Source organism: Chrysochloris asiatica, unplaced genomic scaffold (assembly GCF_000296735.1).
Source record: "Chrysochloris asiatica unplaced genomic scaffold, ChrAsi1.0 scaffold00127, whole genome shotgun sequence".
In the NCBI taxonomy this organism is placed as follows: Eukaryota; Metazoa; Chordata; class Mammalia; order Afrosoricida; family Chrysochloridae; genus Chrysochloris; species Chrysochloris asiatica.
Window position 1 is genome coordinate 4162721 of NW_006408645.1, and position 18139 is coordinate 4180859.

The window sequence follows — 18139 nt, forward strand, 5'->3', positions numbered from 1 at the left end:
TAAAACAACAAAAAAAGTCTGTTCCAAAGAGAAAAGTCAATCTGAAGATGGCAGAACGCTAACACATATACTACAAAGTATTTATTTCCAAATATCTTCTAATTTGGTCATGCTAATTTTGAGAAGGGAGAAAAAAAAATCCTTGCAAATGCTCAGTATTTAGTTATCCTGACAAATAGTTTATCACTATATTCATATGGTGTGGCACTGCAGGATAATGCACTGGACTGCAAGGTAGGTTTGAACCTCAGGTTGGTAGTCCAAACCTCACCAGCCACTCCTCAGAAACCCTATACACGGTTGCCAAGAGTTGGAACTGAGTTGATGGCACTTAACAACAACAACAACAACATATTCACATAGATAGACCACAGATTCTTGACTGTTTTGAAATAAATCTCAACTAAGGAAAGCACAATAAGCAAACTTTATACAGTAAATAAACTTTATTATCTGTTCCTTCAAGATGACATTGTCAGTAGTCACAGATCTGCATACAACTATGTACTGACTATTTACAATTTACAGTAGTGTTGTTTGCTCTAAAAAGTGTAAGTACAAAAGGTAAGTAAACAATGAGGTACTGCCATTTGGATTTATCACGTCATAGCTTAAAGAGCTAGTCTTTAGCAAATATTTAACAAATCAATCTGGAAAAAATAATCAGTTAAATGCTCTAATTTATCAGAAAAAAACCCACTAAGTCTCACCTCAAAATATATTGCACAAGTCTTTTCTCTTAAATCAACTTAAAAATAAATAGGAAAGGCAAGCAGCTCTCTAAAAAGAAGGCCAAATGGGATAGTGGGAATATTAAGTGAACTCATAAATCAGGTTAACTTAGTAAAAATATCTTTTAAACAACATAAAACTCTTCCCAACATAAAACTGTAAAAAGAAAAAAAAAACCTTGTCAGCATTTCTCCACTGATCCTTTCTATTTTAAAGGAAGTCTGCAGTGTATCTGTGAGCCTTTATGTCATATTTTTCTTGGTCTTTTGGCTACACGAGAGGCCCTGAATAACAGCTTCATTCTCAAAGAATTACAAATGTGGACAATCTTCCAAGCAGCAGGCTTGCCCAACATCATTCTCCCCATTTCTTCAAGATGAAGATCGGAGCCATGACTGAAAAAGGAAAAAAGAATTAAAAAAAATTTTTATTATTTTTTTTTGTCAAAGTCTATTTTTTCAAATTCAAAGGAATCTTCTAAAATTCTTGTTCTTAGAATGATTCAAAGTGGGTTCTAGTAAGCAATTCTGGAAAAAGGCATTTGAGCAGAAATTTGGAACTGTAACAATTCACCAAGCACTGAGTGCTACCATGTCAGAATTAAGAAGCCCAAGAGTAATCATGCTAACTTGACAAAACCTCACAAGAATGCAGCTCTTAAGACTAGATTTAACAAAGAGAAGGAGCTCCTCCTTCTAATTTGTAATTTTTCTTTGCAATTATCCCACAGTGATGGGCACTGCAGCAAAAGATAACACTATTTTGATGTACAAAAGCCAAATCTCATCTAAAATTAACAAACATAAATTGCTATGAGAAACCAAGCCAAAACCTTCCTAATAAGGCTTCTCATATTAAAATGCTAAAAGCTGATCCAATAGTCAACCAGATCAAATATGAAGTTAAAATAGTCATTAAAATGAATTACCAAAGAAGATTAATAGAAATAAGATTTCCATACATACTCAGTGGAAAGTATCAAGATTTTAAAGTCTTCTCAATTTGTAAATGAAAAATTTAAACCATTACTTATGATGTACAGGCAGTCCCCCAGATTACGAATGAGATCAGTTCCCAAGTTTGTCTCTGAGTCTTTCAGTCTTTATAGAGGAGTTTTCAGGTGAGTATGAACAGGTGCACATGGTTCATATTTAGTCTTAAAGTCTTTTCAGTGATTAAAAAGCTGCAAGTGCACCAGATGAAGGAAGGTACTTGTGATGAAAAATTTGTTGAGTAGGGGTTGGTTCAACTGTTTCAAAGTAAGGGCAAATTTACATAACATTAAAAGAGCAAGTGGAGTCCTGGTGTGGTGTTATAGCGTAATAACTGGACTTGGAACCGCCAGTCACTATGCATCAGAAAGATGAGGCTTTCTGCTGTCACAAAGATTCACAGTTTCAGAACTCTATATAGGGTGTCTCTGTGAGCCGAAACCACACAGATGGCACTTAACAACAAAAGGGCAAGTAGGAGTGTTTCGTAAGTCTCAAATTCACAATCCGGGGACTGCCTGTATTCCTATTAGTATATTAATTATAAAACCAGTTCAACCATCATGTTGGGTATATAACCCTAAATATAAGAAACAGATCTTGTTTTATACTTAAATTCCTTTGTTACACACCATCAATGTCATGAAAGACATGAGAGGCCTGCTGTAGTTTAGAGGAGACTAAAAAAGGCAGGCCACCTAAAAGCAAGGTACCATCTTTGAGTGGATTCTGGATTTTATATATGTACACAAATACAATAGGCATTATTTGGAAAAGTGGAAAGAGAGAGAGAGTGGGGAGGAGTGTTTAAAAGGTGAAGACAGTCAACTGTGTGGTTGCCTCCACTTGTAATAATGTGTTCATTATAAACAGCCACAGCAAATTTAAGATGGCTGTGTAAGTGTTTCCTCTGGATAAATGCATTACCCTGTGTTAAACTATCCCACCCCAAGAAGTAATAACATATGATCATTTTAAAAAAGTAATAACAGCACTTATTTTTGAAGCAGTCTTTATAGTTTTCATCATTTTAAAGCTAGCATAGACTCTAATTAGGCTTTACTGTATTTTTAAATTCTGAGTTTGTGAAATACATCTCTTTTCTTTTATCTAGAAATTTATTTCTCATATTTGTATATTAATTTCAAAAACCATTCTTAGGAAATTGAAAACAAAAAGACACATAAATATCAAATATTGTTTTTGGACCTCTGACATATTTCAAAGATCAATACTGAAACTTGCAACAACTATTTAAAGAACTATAATTGCCTATAATAATAAAAATCTTACTGGTGATTATTAAGCTATATTATCAGAATTAACAGAAAATCAGAATCAATGTATCACAATTAACAAAGTATTTCTATTAACCCATGGCATAATCATATGTTTATTAAGCAAAAAAGCAGAAAGAATTGTAGTAAAATGGTTAATATCATGCAAAACAGTTGATTTTGGTACAAAAGACACAAGACATTATTCTTCACTCACCCACATGCTACCTAAGCACAGACTGATGGTTTACTCAGAAGATACCACTGCGAGGTGAAGTAGACTACACAGCCAGGAAGAAAAAAAGCTTATTGGGTTAGTTTTAAAACTTAATGTAACACAGATTATATGTGTATATTAGGTTCCTATGATTAAATAGAGCATACTTAAATTTCTCTCAAATGTCCCAAAGCAACAGAGTACAGGCAAATTCAAGGAATATGTTAATACTTCTAGCCATCCTATGGAAATACAACACTGCACAGCTGAGATTGTGTGTGCAGCTTTAATTAAAAAATTTAAACATAATTAAAGGTGCATATCACACTTTAAGCATGTATCAATATTCTAGATAAATTAGGGAGTGATGATACACTTTTTAAAGTATTTCTTTCATAATTCCCTTAAAATACAAATTAAAATTTGATTTACATTATCTGTTTACCATCAATCGTTTTGGGGGAAATGTTGATGAATGTGAAATGAAGGCTGTCTATATATGTTGAATTCTCTCTCCTACCTGTACAATATTATCTCTGTATGACTGTCTTATAATTCAACATTATATCAAGAATGGTTTCAGGAATGCTGTCCCAAATAAAAACTGCAATGCCATGGAAGTCAATCTTCTAAGTTTCACCATAGCAAACCTCTTAAACAAATTCTATGTTTTATTTTGATAGTCATAACCAGAAAATCATATATTAGCTTACCTGTTGGCTTTAAATCAGAAAAAACTAGGGGTTGTTTATAAAATCTAAGCCTAATGTGGATGTTTGCTATTGTTACATGCTGTTGAGGCAGTTTCGACTCACAGCACACCCATACAGTCTTCCTAATGCTGTAAGTCTTTGTGGGAGCAGAAAACCTCATCTTTCTCCCATGGAGAGACTGGTGGAATCGAGCTGCTGACCTTGTGGTCCACAGTCTAGTGCTTATGATACAGTCATCGCATTGCCCTATATGTGGGCAGCCTAACCAGGGTCAGAAATCTCATTTATCTTTTATATTGAATGTGAAGCTGGTAAAAAGCAGCAAAATCAAAAGACAAACTGGAAAACAATAATTGCAACAGACAAAACACAATATAGCTAATGGCATAAGAAAATGTGCAGAAGTAGACAATATATACTTATATGGATGTTCCTTTTATCTCTGCTTGTAAGTATTCAAAAACTAAAACCAATCTAAGTGTACACAAATAGGAAACTGGTTAAATTGTAAGATATCTGTATTATCATACATACAGTTAGTCATTAAAAAGAATGAGGTAGATCCATGTGCAATTAGGTAAAATACAAAAATATATTAAGTGAAATAAATAAGCTATTGGATAGTACATATTGTTTAGTCCCATTTCTAGAAAATAATTAGGTAATAAATGAATAATTATAAATGCATGGTTATATAGTTTAGAAACCTGAGGATATTCCTCAAATGATTTACAGAAGTGATCTTAGCATGGTGGACACAGACTGGAAGCTGAAGACCATGGGACACTACCTGTCTATAAAATATGTTTCCATCTAAATTGCTTGTAATGTGTCTTGCAATGATCACAAGCTACATAATTCCCTCTCAACATGTATTTTACATATGGTAGAATCTGTCACTACCATCAGTTCTATTTGCATTTGTTTCCTGAATGCACCTTGCATCCGTCTACTGAGACCATGGAATGAGAAATGGTAAACCTTCCTCTAGATTGGAAAAGGTCTGTATCTATCAATACTGAAGAGTTCTGAAGAGTTTTATCAAAATTCCAACCAAGAGGAGAAAATGAGTTAAGTAAAGTTAACTAAATACTAGTCTAAGGCAGATTAGCCAAGATCAGTTGAAAACAAAGTGAACAAAGGTCTAGCCTTTTTAAATGACTAGAACAGATAAGGAATGAAAACAAGTGAAATATTTTTCTTCAAAAGAGTCAGTAACAAAGTAGCCAACTACTTGAAACCCGTCAGGTAAGTTCTGGAAAGGTCTGAAGAGAAAATTACATTTCTAGCAACATTTGAAAATACAGATTTCTATATGGCAAAAAATTTTCTCAATTCTAGCAAGTGATCTATCACCTACTTATTATAAACCTTTCTTAAAAAAATAATCCCAAAGAAGAAACACCCTCTTTAAAAAAAGAAAACAAATCTGGGTGTACTTCTAGGGCAGTTTCAATCAGTAAAAAACAATTGGACAAGCCAAGGACTTGGTACTGACACCTGTATCTATCCTGTCACTCACACATCTTGTCTATTCTAGCCATGTATACTACCTAAACCATCACAAAATGCACTACCAACCACAATAAACTGAAACCTGACAGGAACAAACGGCTGCTCCAAGGAAGACAAAGGTATGCACATTGGGTGTACACATTTTCTTTCAATCTCACCTGCTGCTATTGTGATTACCTACCATTCAGTTGGTCTCTTCTGACTCACAGAGACCCTCTATAGGGTTTCAGAGGAGCAGCTGGTGGGTTTGAACCACTAACCTTGTGGTTACCAGTCCAGTGCTTATCCTACAGCGCTACACCAGGGTTATCTTGCCTATGGTATATAAGGAGCTCTGGAAGTGTAGTAGTTACGAATTGGGCTGCAAACCTCAGGGTCAGTAGTTCGAAACTACCAGCTGTTCTGCAGGAGAAAGATGAGGCTTTCTGATCCCGTAAAGATTTACAGCCTCGGAAACCCTGTACAGGGTCGCTATGAGTCTGAACCGACTCCACGGCACATAACAACATGGTATATAATGCAAATGTCTTTCCACTTGAAACAAATCTAAATTTTTTAAAACTTTACAATTAATGTAATAGTATAGAAGAAAATTAAACCTTAGGGATAGTAAAATCCAACACCCTTATTTTGCCCCTGAGGCCCAGAAATGTGAAAAAAGGCTCGGTCAATCATACAAGTGTGCTGAGAGACAGAGCTGCAGGCTCTCAGCACAGCAATGCTGCATGGAGATGGCTGGCTCCCCAAGGGGCTGGAACTGGAGAGAGAGAGGTTTTCTCAGGTGGTGTCATTCCTGTATATTGACTCGCCTGTCTACTGAGCTCTTCTTAATGCTTTACCTTACACATACTAATTATGAGTTCACTTTTTCAAGTCTCTTCTCCAGGAAAAGACTAGTTCTACACTTTGCTACCTGATGGCTAAATATCATCACTGCTACCCCTATAAAATAAAATGCAGACACTATCTTCTGGTCCCTCAACAATCCTTCTTGTTGTCATCAGGTGCCACCAAGTCGGTACCAAGTCATAATGACCCTATACACAAGAGAACGAAACACTAACTTAGATGAGTAAGTGTCTACAAGCGCCGCATATGTTTGTTGAAAGATTTCAATTTGTATTCCATCAACTCCCAAAGCCTTGTTCTTTGCCTGTGCCTTCAGTGCACCTTGGACTTCCTCCTTCAATACCATTGCTCTGTATCATATGCTGCCTCTTGAAATGGTTGAACATCAACCATTACTTTTTGGTACAGTGATTGTGTATTCCTTCCATCTTCTATTGGTACTTTCTGCATCTTTCAATATTTTACCCTATATTAATGCCACATCTTTCTCTTGCAGAGTTGCTGGTGGATTTGGACCATTAACCCTTCAGTTGGCAGCTGAGTGCTTAAACCACTGCATGATCTGTTCTAGACACCAAACCCTCAGACAAACTAAACTATAATTATCTTCTATAATTGAATCTTACTTGACAGGTTATGGTTTCTCAACTAATAGATAAATTCTTGAGATTAGGTTATTGTCGAGTTGATTTTGACTCACGGCAACCCCATGTGACAGAGTAGAAAACTCCACAGGGTTTGCAAGGCTGTGACCTTTCAGAAGTAGACCACCAGACCTATTTTACCAGGCTCCCCTGGCTTGGTTCAAACCACCGGCCTTTTCAGCTACTAATCAAGCACTTAGCTGCTTGCACCACCTAGGGGCTCCTGAAATTAGATTAAGCTCTGAAAAGATAATAACTGCTAGAGTCTGCAAGGAGTCCTGGTGGTGGTGCTGTGGGATAATGCACTGGACTGCAAAAGTCGGTCTGAACCACAAGATTGGTGGTTCAAGGTCACCAGTTGCTCCTTGGAAACCCTATATAACAGGGTTGCTATGAGTCGGACCTGACTTGACAGCACTTAACAACAACAAATAGTCTGCAATGGGATTTTCCAAACAAAGAGAATAAAACTCACTGGGGGAGGTACAGTATGATACAAAAAATAAAAAGATTGAGAAATACCTACTAGCAGGCATTGTGATCAATACCACAAAGTAACTATACAATCATCAGTATCACAAAGCAAAGTTTTTAGAATGTAATCCTCTTATAACATCTGCTAAGCAATGCATATACTAGTAGGTACTATATACACTGTCAACACAAAGTATAATTCTCACTCTCTAAAGCCTTCCAAATATTAATAGATGGGAAGGCAGCTCGGGAATGTGTCTAGGATTTGTTTCAGTTTCTCTACCAGCTTTCCTTCCTTTAAAGGTAAAATTTTAAAAAACTACCCAAGGTTGCTTATTTTAAAAGAAGGGAAACTGTGGCTGCACATTCACAAACAACTATAGAAAAGCTTGTTGGTAAGTGCCACTGAATCAGTTTTGACTCATAGTGACCCTGTACAGGGTTTCCAAGGAGTGGCTGGTGGATTTGAACTGTCAACCTTGTGGTAAGCAGTCCAGTACTTATACTACATAGTTACACCAGGACGCCACAGAAACACTAATGTGACTAAGGTTTTTACTGATTATGCTTCAAGCTTTATTTTCTCTAAATTTTCTCTAAATATCATCACTGCTACCCCTATAAAATAAAATGCTTCCTAGTAGAAAAAGAGAAGTCACTGGTCTTTGAAATGTTTTATTCTAGTGAAGCTTTGAGCAGAGCTCACTGGTCAGGAGTATGAAATAAACTGAAATTTCTTCCAGAGACTTGTTCCAGACCAGTCATTTTTACTGCTCATTTTATGAATGACAGCAACCCTAAGGTACAGGTGACTCTTGCTTTAATTTCCTCAACTAACAATGAGCTTAATATTCCAGCAAATATACAAATGATCACGCTTACCAAGAATCTTCTTGGATTGAGAAAAAGAACTCAAATTAATTTTCATATCTTGGGAACTACCCTATTTCACATTCCTAATAATAACCTATTTCATATTTCTTAGGTATCTATTCTTGTTACTTGAATTATATTGTTTGGGCATATGTTTATTCATGTATATGAATCAATGAATGTTACTTTTCCCATATAAATTATAGGTTCTACAAGGTTAACAACCATGTATTTTATTTTCCTCTATTTGTCATAACACCTAGGAGAGTAGATGATTAGTGAAGGAACTCATTCATTAAGCAAAAACAAAGCAAACAAAAAAGAATGAGACTTTATTTAAAGGAATAGTGAAAAGAATGGAAGTTGCTGGGCATGCCAGACCTAGGATGGTTGTTCTTGTTAAGTGCCATCAAGTGTGTTTTGACTCACAGCAACACTGTATAGGATTTCAAAGGAGCTGCTAGTGGATTTGAACCGCTGATCTTGTAGTTAGCAGTCCAGTGCTTACCCTACAGCGCCACACCGGGAGAATTATTCAATGAAGATAAGGGATCAGTCAGCCAACATCCCACCATTTGGGATGTGAAATGAAGACCACTTCATTTAGGAATAAAGAATTTTAATTTTTAATTTTAAGCAAAACTTAAAAAAAAAATTCTGCTTTAAAAGGTTTCATTACTTACATTTACCAATTCCATTAATTACCTTCCAAGTAAACCAATCCAAGGCTGCCTGTGTATAAAGGGCAAGGGCATGTTTCCATATCTACCAGAGCCTGATTCAGAATGAGTTAAGTGCCATCCAGTCTGTTCCGACTCATGGCGACCCTGTGTGGGATTTCCTAGGAATGGCAAGTGGATTTGAACTGCCATCCTGCAGTTCAAACTAACCTTGTGGTCCAGTGCTTATCCTTCAGCATCACACCAGGACTCCACTGGAAACTTATTTTTCACAACACAGTTGTAAAGATGACAAAGTCTACTCTTAATGACTACATGTCTATAAAATTAGATCTCTAATTTAAAACAATTCTCTCTATTGATGAAGGGCACTTATTTTATTACAGTGATGTATTTGCTTGTCAAAAAATACATATGACCAGAAACAACTTATACAGAGATATAGCAATGCTTCTCAGGCTACCAGATACCAAGGAGAGGGTCCCTTTACAAAAAAACAATGAAACGCTGGAAATGGGTAGTGGTAATGGTGTGGCGCTGCAGGCTTAGCGCTGGACTGCAAAGTTGGTTTGAACCACAAGGTCAGCGGTCTAAACTCACCAACTGCTCCTTGGAAACCCTATACAGGGTCGCTTTGGGTCTGAACTGACTCGATGGCATGTAACCACCACCAATGATAACATTACATGATAAACACAATTAATGTCACTCAATTGTACACATAACAATGGAAAATGTTTTGTTTTATATATTTTATTAAATAATTTTTTTTAAATATAAAAGAATTAAATGCTAACCAAAATAACTGCAACTGTCACAGGACATACAGAATCAGGAGACAACAGAACATACAACACAGTACTGGGACAAGGATCAGTACTGAGAACTTAGGGGGAGCTATGATGAGCTGTCAGAATGTGTCTGAGGCACGGGGCCTCTTCACGACTGGCCATATGCAATGGTCAGAGGACAGCAATGCTATAAATCATTAAGTACTGGGGATACTGAACTTGAAGGGGAAAAGCCCTTATCTGGGCCAACACCAAATACTTGGTTGAGTTCAATGAGAACCAAAACAAATAAAAGTAGAACAAACATGTTCACTACACAGAGGGAGATTTGAACATTGTGAAGAACATTTTAAGGAACACAGTCTGTCAGAAATAAAATAAAATGCTCTGAGAGGTAATTATTTAGTGTCTCAATCCTTATTACTGGAGACTGTCATACAAAGGCTAATCCACCTCTGAGAAGAAGGTCCATGCTTGCTCTGGTGAGGCGAGAGATGGGAGCAGCAGCAGTAGGATCACGGAATCCATAAAGAAATTGGAGGGAGAGTATAAAAGGTGCTGCTGGCCACGAGCAAGACAAAATATGGCAGCAGAAAGAGAAAACTAGGTGGAGGATACAAGTATCATGGGTCCCACACTCTGATTAAGGTGGACCTTCTCATTAAATAAAAGGCAAAGAGAAAAAGGCATGAAAAATTATTGCATAATTTATAAAGCATGTGTCTCATTATTCAATTAAAGCTGACTTCATACAAATGGTTTCTAAATTCATTAATCTGTCTAAATTTCCATTGTAGTTTGTGCCAAAGTTAAAAAATGCTTAAATCCTTTCATGAAGAATTATTGTATTTAGAAATCACTTGAAGTGCAATAAAAAAAATTACAATCAATAAACATATAGCCTCATGACACAATTTGGTTTAAGAAATTATTATTGGGTCAACCAGAACAAACTCCTTTCCCAAATTCTCAAAATCCCATATAGCATATATGGGAGTCAGTCTCATACATGCTATTAAAAATATTTTTCCTTTGAGGGTATACACATTTACATTTGTCCTTTACTGAACTTTCTTAATATAGTTCCACTTTCATTTTACAGGCTATGATATAATAAAGATTTTGTTTTTGTTTTTTAGCTTGCTTTTAATCATTCTTTGTTAATGAGCTAGAATATAAATAATTAAGACAAAGTCATCTTCTATATCAAGCCTACTTTTAAAACTTACCATTAGCCGTGCATCTTCTCTTTCTAAAATTTTCTGAGTCTGGTCATCAGGGAACTTCAGTACAGTGGTTATAACCTTTGCCATGGTCTACAAGAAAAATGAGAGGTAGTCATTGAACAGACAGCCAAGCAGATGAAGTTTCAGCCCATTCTGACATGTTCTGCTGGTGGGATTCTTTAGTGCTCTCAATGGAAGCCACGACCAAAGAAGTATGATGTGAAGGTATTAGTCAAGGAAATAGCAGCCAACATCAGAATTTCAATTTGAAAGGGCTCCTCACAATGTCTGAAATGATCGTTTTAAATGAAGTAATTACAATAGCATGAAGCTATGACAAATTCTAAAGCTCTTGGCTCTTTGTCTTGAAACTTTATTACTTATTCATTTTATAAGGCCTTTTCTTTGTAGACATCTATCTAGTAAGTGATGCATTGCCAAAATACATGCTCTAAATAATCAGAATTAGATACCCCCAAGCTCCTCTTGAACGGAATCACATCATATATCTCATAAACACGGGCTACTGCATGAACATGAACATGCTTAGTAGGTACTCATCAAGACATGCAAAACATCAGCCTAACTCAAATACAAATTACATTTTAAATAAACACAAGATGTTTTGTTTGGTAGAAAACATGATGAATCAAAACATTACACATGGTGGCTTGCAAAACAAGATCATAAATTGTGCAGATCTAAATAAATATACCGTAAGTCAGACTGTCACCCATAAGTTCGTAGAAAATTCTCCTCAAAGGTTGAAAGTCCCTATTTTGTATCAAGATGAGATGTTTTGAGGAAGACAGAGAGGAAAGAAGATATTGCTTAGGAAATCAGTAGGACAACAAGTTCAGCGCTTACATATAATACCAAGTGGCAGTGCTCTCCTGGGATTCCTACATCTGACAGCAGGTGCCCAGAAGAATAACCCTAACATTCTTTGACCATGGTTATATAGTACTTTGTATGTGTGTGTGTGTGTGTGTGCGTGTGTGTGTATGTGTGTGCGTGTGCGCGCACTGGGGGGAGGGCAGCAATTGGGGAGCTGAGGTCAGTTATGAAGGAAAAGCGGATATAATGGAATTAACAAAAATATCTGAAAGCTCAGTAGGAAAAAAAGGATAATTATTTCCAGGAAGAAAAATAGTATTTTAAAAATTCCTTTTATGTACTAGTTCCGCGGTTTATTTTAACTAACACTGTTCTTTATCCATAAACTTCACACAGGGCAAGACTTTTGTTTCAGCCCTCTTATTCCTTTTATCTCTAACCGTATGTTCTAGACTGCAAAGTTGGTCTGAACCATAAAATCAGTGGTTCAGGTTTATCAGCTGCCCCTCAGAAATCCTATATAGGGTTGCTGTGAGTCAGAACCGACTTCACGGCACTAACAACAACAACAAACCATCCTATTGATCAGAAAAGCACCATTTTAAACAACGGCTTAGGTCTTAGAGAATTCCAAAAACACTTTATGAAACCCTCATCCTTTAAATTGTATTGATTAGATAGAAAATAATTTTGTGTTAAACTGAAGTCTAGAAACCAGGCATATACGCTGCATGAAATGGCAACAACAAAAACAACAACAAATGATCTTGTAGTAACTATTTCAATATTTTTTAAAAATTAACACTGAAGCAAAATTTTAAAGTTTTTTATATATTATCTATAAAGATTATTTTCAGAAGCAACAAAAATGCAAAATTCAGGGATTGACAATTTCTTTCTTTTCAATAGCTGATAAAGTGCAAAGTATTCAAAAGTCCATTTATGTTGACTATGAAACCACATATACATGTACATACAAGCATGCCTGGGGTACAAAACAAAAGGACAATAGCTAGTGGTCTCTTCACATTTCCAGACAATGTTAAATGGTAAACCCACCTCTAAATTCATGAGCACTCCAAATCTGCAGCTGATTACCCAATAAAGACTTAACATTCTCCCCTGGCTTGCCTGAAAACACTTCATGGAGAAGCCCAGGCTCTTTACCATACCCGAGGAAAGAAATCAGACTGCCTACTCTATAAATCATATTCTCAGGCCCTGGGGAGTAAGGAAAAATTCAAATGAGTCACCAAATCTAGAAGTACCCTTTTCTACTAGGTTTCCTTAAGGAGAAGCGTCTTCAATAAAGGTTAAGATGGGAAACACTTTTTAGAAAAAAGGGCAACAGGCTGAATGTCAGTATCAATAATGGCATGGAGGATCACACCCCAGGAAAAAGAAAGTACAAGGAATGAAGGAACTCACTTAATGTTACACTGTATGACTGTGTGTCCTAAATGTAGTCTTCTTAAAAACAAGTTATCTGCCTCATAAAATAAGGACAGCATTTGCAAATGCACAGGAAGAAACACAGAATGGGGTGACATACATACAAATCCTGTCACACAAGAAACAACTGCAGATGGTAATCAAGTCACAAAGGCCACAATATAGATTCTTGCTCATTCTAACCACAACCTGGTCTCCATTTCACATTCTTTTTTAATGTATAGACAATGGGCAAAAGAAAAAAGCAAAAGGTATGTCAAAAATAGCTCTGAACTTATCAACCTCTGCTCAAAAACTTTGAGCAGTACCCTCCAAAGCCTACAGGTAAAACTCTGAAACCCTGTGAGGTTTCCCACATTCTGTGCAGCCCTATACGGCATCATTTCCACCTTTACGACCCAATGTATATCTGAGCCATATTACCTGTTATCCTAAAAATCTACACTCAGTGTCCTGCCTTAAACCTTCAATCTGGACTGTGCCTCCCACTGAGTGCTTGTATCAAACTTTATCCCTTCTTTTCAAGGCCAGTGCAGATGCCACATTCTTTATGATATGCTCCTTGACCTTCCACAGGTAATTTGAAAACTCTGTACCTCACTCAGCAGTCCTGTTTGTGTTATGGGTTAGACACTGGGCTGGTAAATGCAACAACAGCAGTTCAAACCCAGCAGTTGCTCCATAGGAGCAAGATGAAGTTGTCTGCTCCCATAAAGATTTACAGTCTCAGAAACCCTAAATAGAGTCACTATGAATCAGAACCATTTTGATGACAGTGGGTGGGTACCGCTCTTTAATAGCCCTTCTTACAATCTGCATCACATTATGGTTAAATGAGAACAGCCCCTACTATATGGTGAACTACATTTAATGGTAAGGGATGATGTCAAGTTTGAGCTTTCTGTCAATCTTGGTAATCAACAAAGGGCCACATGCAGTAAGTGCTTAATAAGTAAACAATAAATTAAACTGAATAGCGATGCTGATTTTCAATATTTACCTATACAATGTGATGGCAGAATGATAGACTAATCTTGATTTTTAGTAGTCAGAAAAGATAAAGACCAGAGAGAGCACACTTCAACATGGACTCTCAACTAAGTATTATTAGGTGGGGCTGTCTGTGCCCTGCGCTACAAAGGTACACCCTAAAATTAACTGCAGGACCCTGAAAGCACAATCCTAGACTTGGCTGAAATGGGACCACCCCAAAACATATCTTAGAACTTTTCTGGGTCATTCTTCAAGGGAGATTTAAACCCTGTACAGATCTCATCCCACACAAGTTCACAACCTCCAGAAGAAAGAGGCTGAGGCAGCAAGTCTCATTTCACAGATCACAGCAAAGCACAAATAATTTATTAAGCAATAACACTGAGAATGCAACTTTAGCTTCAATAATAAACCACAGTAGCTAATGTTCTGAAAGGCTTTTTTTTTCACTTTTAAAGAAATCACTTTCTCCCTACTGGAATAACAAGGTAACGTTAAACACTCTACCCCATCTCAAATCCAGGTTGCTGATCATTGAGAACACAATAAGAGAATGCTAAATTTTTTTCTGAGAAGATAAGGAGAAAATTAGTTTTAGATATTCTTTGCATTAATTTTACAAAGACATTAAATCACTGGTAGGTAATACAATTCCTCCTGTGATCCATGGTCAATCACACTAGGTATAATATTAATTTGAAAACTATTTGATGCAGTGAAAATATGATTTTTGCAGATTATAGGATTCCCATTACTTCTACCTCTACAATGCCTGGTATGTTTATCTGACTCTACAATCTACAGATTCATAATTATTCCTTAAGGATTTTTTTTACCATGTGCTTTTTACCTTTCAATATATTTGCCAAATCAACCCTTGAACTGGCTTATCATCTTGTGAGTCAGATATATCCACATACACAGCTTTCAAACACCAATGATTTCCATGAATATAAAACTCATTCTCTCAATCACACTCAGGATAAAATATCATGAAAGTAAAAAATTCAAACGACTTCAAAAACAGAAATTGCTTTAAATAAAAAAATTTGCTTCAGAATGACCCAAGAATTTCCCTAAATGCAGTGAATTCAATTAAAAATATTCAATATAATTACCAAATATCCAGTATGTATCAATATATATAAGGCTCTGTTTTTAATACATTGTAAAGGACAGAAGAGTCAGACAAGTCCCTGAACTCAAGGATCTTATAATAAATGTAACATTCTAGAAAAAAATTAGCTAAACATTATTATTAACATGAAGTGCTAATCTTAAAATAACTGATATTTCATAGTGAAGGGATGGAGTTTTTTTACAGTAAAGTAAAATTTTCTAAATCTTCCTACATAGCCATTCTTAATTATGACTGTTTCCAGTATTATTCACATTATTCTACAGTCTCCATGTAAATGAAATCTATTTTCCTAACTTTAATCTCTAAAGTCAAAAAAACAAAACAAAACACAAAAATGACCACATGCTTTCCAAACTATTTAATTTTGGGAAAATTAAATTTCCTAGTTAATGGAATTTAAATGTTTAGTATTTAGCATCATCCAAAACCATTTTTAAAATTAACAATTTATAACTGCAATAAATATAAGATCTGCCAATTGACGTTTTTAGGTTAGGAGTAACCTATTGCCTATTATTAACATGTATGGTCAGCTAGTAATAAAAACATTATCAATATGCATATTAAAAAAGGGACACATTCTCTAACCCATTAAAACACATGCCAAATCACCAGACATGATTCTATACCTTAGTCTCACGACCCATCATATACTCAAAAAGCACTTTTCGCAAATACTCAAATTCGGTAGGTTCTGCAAAGAGTGAGACATCCGTATGGTACAAATTGCCACCTGTTAAACAAAAAATACATGAAACTGTAAAGAATAACCAGATGAAATGCTCACTATATAGAAAACATACAAAGCAATCAATGGAACAAAGAGAGACTTTACTTTCTATTAACATTAAAATTTACCATACTATCATGTTATGAAGTATCATATTATATATACACAATATACACTAAACATTCTAATTGGTTATTTTCTCTTAAAAGAGAAAACAAGAATTATTATAGCAGTCTTATTTCTCAGGTTTTTCACTTTCTTTTCTTTCGTGCACTGTGTTTTGTTAGGTGACAATGAGTCCGACTCATAGCAACTTGGTATAGGGTTTCTGAGGCTGTAAAATGCTAGAGAAGCAGAAAGCCTCATCTTTCTCCCTCAGAGCAACTGATGGGTTTGAACCACCAACCTCATGGTTATTAGTCCAGTGATTATACTACGGAGCCATAGCGTTCCTTTTGTGCAATAATGGGGAAGCATAATTAAAAACAATATCTTACACTAACCCAGAGTCTTCACAAAAGTAAAAGAGAAAGAAAAAGTTTGGTTACTGAATAAGCATTAAACCAGAATGTGCTGCGCATCCGAGGCAATACACTAGAGCAATTACAAAGTGAGAAAGGAATTTCATCCTTTATATAGCCAAATAGATGTAACCCATTTCATGTACGCATCAAGAATGATCACTAGCCTTAAAGCAGGACTTTCAGCACAACCTGTCACACACTGTAGTTGCTGTTAAGAGTTACTGAGTCTGTTCCGAGTCACTGTAATCCTGTATGGGGTCTTCAGAAGCGGTTGGTGGGTGTGAACTACCTTGCAGTTAGCAATTCAGTGCTTATCTCACAGAGCCACACCAAGACTCTACCATGTTGCAGTTGTTGTGAACTGTCATTGAATCCATTCTGACTCATAGTGACCCTGTACAGTGTTTCCATGGAGCGAGCGGCTAGTGGGTTTGAACCATACACACATTTTGTGGTTAGCAGTCCAGTGCTGACCTCACAGCCCCACACCAGGGCTCCATGTTGTAGCTGGACACTGCCAATTCAGCCTCTGACTTGTGGTGATTACATGGACAGTGGGATTGGACTACTGTTGATTCACAGGGTTTTTACTGGCTGACTTTCAAAGGTAAATCACAAGCTCTTTTTTCCACTCTGGAAGTTCTCCTGAAACCTGTCAAGCATCCTAACAACACGCAAGCCTCCAATAACAGCCATTATTGGCTGAGCTTGAAGTGCATTCGCTAGCATGAGACAGGAAAGACCTAAACCGCCTAAATTCACCTAGTCACTGGAACAGCTACTGGTGATTATGAACTGCATTCATCCAAAGAAGTACATAATAGACTCATGTCTTCAAGCCCAGAGGTAGGTTTACCAGCTAAAGATGACTGCTATTCTGCCAGTAAACTGGAGATGTAGTGTTATCTTCCTTGATAGACTATAATTTTAGGGAAATGGTTTCTTGTTGCAAATATAAGGTCCTGGATGTTACATTCCTGGGCTGTAAAGTTGGCAAGAGGGCTATATAGCCCTTAAAAAGATTTACATGCATTTCAAAGAAGCCCAGGAATAAGGAATGAGAGAAGGGAAGCCTTCCTTTTTCCAACAGGAAAAATTAAACCTCTGTCTCTCACACATACACTACTCATTCATTCTCAATCTCTCTCTCTCTCTCTCTCTCTCTCTCTCTCACTCACACACACACACACACACACACACACACACACACACACAGACACTCTCTCTGTCGGCCATTTTTCTTTGTCGTATTTGTATCTGTCATTATAGCATGTCCAAAAATGACCATGAAAGCACTGAGAGTAGTGCCAACTCTGGGTTACAAATCAATTTTAGTGAGCAAGTGAAGACACATGGATAGAAATGTGAGTAGCAAAATTTGTATATACTGCTGTTATTGTTGTCAGGTGCCATCGAGTCGGAACCGACTCATAATGACCCCATGCACAGCAGAACAAAACAATGTCTGATCCTGGGCCA

At 36.4% G+C, this 18139-nt stretch overlaps 1 protein-coding gene across 1 annotated transcript in view; it reads right to left on the reverse strand.

The window, feature by feature from the left end:
• Nucleotides 1-428: 428 nt before the first annotated feature.
• Nucleotides 429-18139, reverse strand: part of GOLGA4 (golgin A4) — a 166209-nt gene continuing 148498 nt past the window's right edge. Inside the window, exons 22-24 of the mRNA XM_006869159.1 lie at nt 16036-16139; nt 10987-11073; nt 429-1127 (exon numbers count right to left, since the gene is read on the reverse strand). Of these exons, the coding sequence (XP_006869221.1) occupies nt 1104-1127; nt 10987-11073; nt 16036-16139 (215 nt within the window). The 3' untranslated portion in view covers nt 429-1103. The remainder of the gene's footprint in view (nt 1128-10986; nt 11074-16035; nt 16140-18139) is intronic.